This window comes from Coptis chinensis, chromosome 1 (assembly GCF_015680905.1).
Source record: "Coptis chinensis isolate HL-2020 chromosome 1, ASM1568090v1, whole genome shotgun sequence".
Classification (NCBI taxonomy): Eukaryota; Viridiplantae; Streptophyta; class Magnoliopsida; order Ranunculales; family Ranunculaceae; genus Coptis; species Coptis chinensis.
Genome location: NC_141456.1, coordinates 26,093,726 through 26,098,933, shown reverse-complemented (window position 1 = coordinate 26,098,933; position 5,208 = coordinate 26,093,726). Strand labels below are relative to the sequence as shown.

Below are 5,208 nucleotides of genomic sequence, written 5' to 3'. Positions count from 1 at the left end.
TTGGAAGCCCAGGAGTCCAGTTTGGCTTAGCGGTAACAAAACATAGCAAAAGTTATTATTAGAATTTCTAGTAAATTTAATTATTCATGTTTCGGTTAAGAAGATGTTTTAATGGAGAGGCCTATGATTTTGTAAAATGGGCATTTAGCTCATCTGATATGGGTACTCTTCCAAAATATTGTTTGGACTCTAAGTGTATTCCTATATTATTATAATATATATGTCAAGTATTTTAGCGAAAAAAAAAAAAAAAAAAAAAGCTCTGAAGTGGACCAAAGTGTATGATTTACAGAAGCAATAAGAGCATCCAAAGGCAAGAATGTATCTTATTTAGTTATTTACAAATCTACACTGCTATTACATTGTGCATAAATTTATATGCACACAAGCAATAGGTATGAGCCAGAATAGTTACAACTTACAACAATTAAAGATGTACAGACAATCTCATCATGTTTATTTACAAGACAAACACTCGACATAGAATAAAGTTAACATCGAGCACACATGCAGAGAATCCTAATGAAAATGGATTGCTATTCACACCACGGAAGCAAGTTGGTCCCTGTAGATAAAAATCCCATAATCCGGAAAAAAGAAATAAATCAGCACAAGTACTCGTCGCATACCGAACTTATTTCATAGTTTTATTAAACCTTTCGAAAATGGAAAGCTCGAAAGTACATTTGTTTTTGGAAACTAGCCTAATCATTAGTATGAGTGTGCTCTATAACTCACATTCTGGGATGCAAGTACTGGGCCAAAGTGATAGGTTTACGACCACCAAACCAGTCGATCAAAAATATATCCTCAATATCTAGCCTGTAGATCTCGAACTCGTGATCCTTGGGCCAATCTGTCATCACCAAAACCGAGAAAAAATTATGGTAAGTCACCAATTTATACAAAGGGAAGAGAAATTATCAACATTCAAAGGCCTTTTTTTAAAGAGGGGGGGGTGTTCTAACTTTTGATGCTGATGTAATGCGTTGAAAGCCTTTAGGCATCCTTTTATTTATTTATTTTAATGATCATTCCCTATGCATCTTGAATTCGTAATGATTGTCATAAAGTTGGTCCTTTCAACACCTTGCTAACACGAAGCTGTTTCTGTTCTTGTTTAGGTTTGGTGGACACACAGACATGCACAGCATATGTATAATGAAATAGTTAATAGCAGCTGGACAAATGAGTGTTATGTTTGTAAACAACACAGAAAGCAGAAGAGAAGCAATCTTGAGGTTCTGATGTTACCTTTCATCTCAGGATGCTTTGAAAATAAGGCAGATGCAGCAGACTCTGCTTCCTTGGTGTTTCGACTGACCAACTTTAACTGTGCCATAGGTAAACACGGATCAGTAATAGCTCACTATATTAGAAGTTGGAAAATTGAGGTATAACGGATACAAATACACATCAATTCCGAGAATACACGAGGTAAAGATGGAATGTACAGATTGCATAGTTTTCCTATAAACAGATAAGGTCTTCAGTAACCGATGTCGCAAAATTCCTCCAAGTGGCATACATGCAACTTACAGTTTAAAATTAGTACAACACAATAACTATTTCCAGCCAAATTGAACGTCCAATTAGATATATCAGAATTCTTATCCAATGGCAAGAAACGATACCATTTCAGAGATTCATAAATCGTTAATAATAATAAAGGTTCTTTCTAGTTCAGTTCTTCGTACTCCTAAGGTGTGTTAAGGGCATCTAGTCATATACAGTGCAGCACTTGTATGTAACACCACCTTCATATTCGAGGTTGGAGCATAAAAAGTCACCTCCAATTCAGCCACTATATTGCCGACCCTATCAGTCATCCTTATAGAGTCCTTTATCATTAAAAGTAAAATCACTGAAGATTGCGTGTAACTACAATCCACATTTAAACCTTAAAGGCAGTCCAATATTACCAAAAGGTAAATTCCTTTGTCATCCTAGAAGAAGTCCGTCATTCTTCAAGGTCATTTTACAGAGTTTGGGCCATAACTACAAGTTATGTGTAACTTTTTACGCTTTAGAAATCACTGCAAATGGTTTCTCAGGTTACTTGACAATTTGTTATGATTTTTCGATAAGGTGCCTGGGTTTCAAACTTCATTGGCATTGTACAAAACATGAAGAGAATATGCTCACCATAACAAGCAAACCTATGGGTCTCTAGAATCCAAGCCCAACAATTTGCCACAACACCACTCGTGACTAACCAATAAGTCATGTGCGCACTGGACAACCTCTCTTGTAAGAGATCAGCTCCTCTATAACAGTGTTGAGGGATTAAACCCCCGCAACCGTGCTCATCCACCGTTACAGTGCATCCAGATATGGACTACACATATCTCAAGCTTTCAGTGAATATCTAGACACACTTTAATGGTGGATGAACACAGTTGCAGGGGTTCATCCATCAACCCAGTTGTAGAGAAGATGGATTCCTCTTTTAAAAACTTTGAAGACTTCCAAATTGACCTACATAATCTGATATGACCCTCTATTTTGAGGGACAGCAATGGGGAGAGCGAGAGATGTTCTTGGGCCCACTGTTGGCAGTTGGCACAACATGACACTGGTAAAACATGCAAACAGGCATTTCAAATGTATAAAGACGTGAAATAATATCCTGACACCATAAAAATTGTGATATGCTAGTAGTCTGAGACTCTGAGTCCACAAGGTTTACGGGTCAAGAAAATCCTACAGTTGGACCCTCCTGTGTGCCCAAGAATAACTCAAGATGCATAATAACAGTATCCATACCCCAGTAATTTAACGTTAACAGTTGACACCAACTCCCATTGTGTGACTTTCATATTGTATGTATTAAATGAGGATCGATAACTCTGATTTACTATTTGATCTGCTCTTTATACATCCCTTATGTATAGTATAGGAGATTTCAACTTTCAATTATGTAACTTTCTTGAATAACGGTTGAAGAAGAAAATCAACATGCCACCATACAAGCCTAATTCGAGTAAAAACACATGAACAGTTTTAAGTATGAACTAGAATCAATAAAGCAAATAGACAATGAGTATTCTCTATATTTTTCACAAACCTTTCCTGTAAGGGTAAGCTTTGAACAAGTTGGGTTCTCAGGGTCTGCCTTGCCACAAGATCCAATAGGGACTTCGCTGACTGCAAATGAAGCTCGCTCATCCTTCAACGCGTTTCTTGGAGTAGGATCAAGAGTTGACATATAGAAATACGGGACACCAAGGCCCTTATCAGGTAATCCATCACTAAACGAAACTACATTCCTGAATGATATTCAGACACGTCAATCAACAACTCACCAAAATTAGTTAGCTAACAACTTACCAGAGTTGATATATGTTCAAGAAATTAGCATATCAACTTAAAAGTAGAGTAACTTACCCAAAGGGAGCTCCTTTTAGTTCAATTGAAATAGTACTGCAAGACGAAAATGACGTATCATTTAGAAAAAAAAAAGTGTTGACACGATACAATTTCTTCTGTGACAGACAAAATATCAGGCTTGTAATGTTTTCAATGACATCAGACATGGTATCAATGATAATATAAACAAACCACTTCACTATAGACATTGTTAAAAGCGAAAATACAACCTATACATGATTTTACATCTCTAACGATAAGTGTGATAGATGCAGATTGCAGACACACCTAGTTACTAAAAAGTTCTATCATACTTGAAACTAATGAATCTTTCTAATTGTAATCTGTCCATAGTCATGTGCATGACAGATATAATCTCTTGTTTTGTTTTAAAATTGTCAAATAGATTTTGGGATATCACATCCGTGGTGACACAATAATCCAAATGTATAACTAAATAGATTAGCAAAGAGACCAATTGCCCAAAATTGGATAACTCTTTCTTGAATTTCCCTAACAAAAATCACTTTAGCAAAGTTTCAAACCACACCAACAATAAGAATAATAAAAAAATGCATAAAACCAAGAAATAAACAAACCAAATTAAATTATACACCCCCAAAGTAATAAAACGAAAGATCAAAAAGAAAAATTTAGAGTACCTTAAAACTCCCCAAGTATTCTGAGAAGCCAACCATCTAGCAGTAGCAACACCATCAGCTGGGTCAGGTTTGGATATACTAGGACCAAGTCCACGACCATTTACAGCAATAACAAAAAGAAACATAACAAAGATAGCAGAAACACCTCTCATCATCCCCATCTTCACTTTTCAACAACTATAGAGTATATATATAGCATAATGAAAGTGTACTACATATATATACTATAAATATGAATGAAGGAAATGAGATATGTGTGATTTTGGCATGGGACTTCTTACCAAATACGCAAACGAGGTGAAGACTTTACTACACTAGAAAACAAAAATGACTGTTTTTATTGTTATGTGGGTCCTGGTAAACGTGATATCTTCACCCATATCCGTTGTTATCCTCCTATCCTGCTTTTAATTATTACTAGCCTATTTGTACGTGTCTCTGCCACGTAAACAAAAAAAAATGGCATGACCTATAATATTTGGGTTTGGCAAGGGGCAAAATCGGAAAAAAAAAAAAATAGCGTGATGAATTTACTGTTGAAACTCTCGTTTTCTTTAACAATCTCTGATTTTATTTTATTTTTCATTAATTTATAGACGTGAAACTACTATTTTACCCATGCAAAAAACAAAATAAAAAAATAAAACAAACAAATGGCATGAGCTGTAATATTCGTGTTTGGAAAGGGGCAAAATTAGAAAAAAAATTAATGGCGTGATGAATTTCACTGTTCCTCCCACCGTTTTCTTTAAAGAAGTTAGATTATTCAATCATATCATTCCCCTATGGAAGGTGCAATTATTTTGGTAATTGTGTGTTGTACCGCGCACTTGTGCGTGCGTGTGGTAATCTTGTGTGAATTACTAAAGGCTTGTGGTGTGTTGTGTGATTGCGTGTGTTGTAATCTGCTGTGAAGTCTGTAACCTTGTTCTCTTTTTCGTGTTGTGACTTGTGTGTGTGGTAATCTTGCGTGTTTACCTTCTCCATCGTGCTATACAGTTTACCTTTTCTCTAATAAATTACTTATACATTTGAGATTCATATATACGTTGGTAGTTTACAATTTTACATACGTTGATTTGGTGATCTTTGAGGTTTACACAATCACAAATGTATGCGGCTATCCTGTAACTTGGACTCAAGACAAAAGAGTCAATACATGCAGTGGCGGAGCTAG

At 35.8% G+C, this 5,208-nt stretch overlaps 1 protein-coding gene across 2 annotated transcripts; it reads right to left on the bottom strand.

Annotated features, from left to right (window-relative positions):
- Positions 1–268: 268 nt before the first annotated feature.
- LOC147523160 (Pyridoxamine 5'-phosphate oxidase family protein) lies at positions 269–4,411 on the bottom strand. 2 transcript variants are annotated; one of them, XM_086597638.1, is made up of 6 exons: positions 4,032–4,411; positions 3,388–3,423; positions 3,068–3,269; positions 1,255–1,333; positions 739–856; positions 269–565 (listed from the first exon to the last, which is right to left on the bottom strand). In XM_086597638.1, exons 1-6 carry the CDS (start codon positions 4,190–4,192, stop codon positions 541–543), a joined length of 621 nt encoding a protein of 206 aa, XP_086453764.1. In that variant the 5' UTR covers positions 4,193–4,411; the 3' UTR covers positions 269–540. The 2 variants fall into 2 exon arrangements, with proteins under 2 accessions (XP_086453764.1, XP_086453768.1); XM_086597642.1 differs by lacking the exon at positions 269–565 and having other exon boundaries at positions 627–856.
- Positions 4,412–5,208: the final 797 nt, after the last annotated feature.

Coding starts and splice junctions, on each gene's coding strand:
- LOC147523160 (XM_086597638.1), bottom strand. CDS start 4,192: ATGGGGATGATGAGAGGTGTTTCTGCTATCTTTGTTATGTTTCTTTTT. Junction 857..1,254: donor AAAGCATCCTGAGATGAAAG/GTAACATCAGAA, acceptor TGGTGATGACAG/ATTGGCCCAAGGATCACGAG. Junction 566..738: donor CAGTACTTGCATCCCAGAAT/GTGAGTTATAGA, acceptor TTTTATCTACAG/GGACCAACTTGCTTCCGTGG.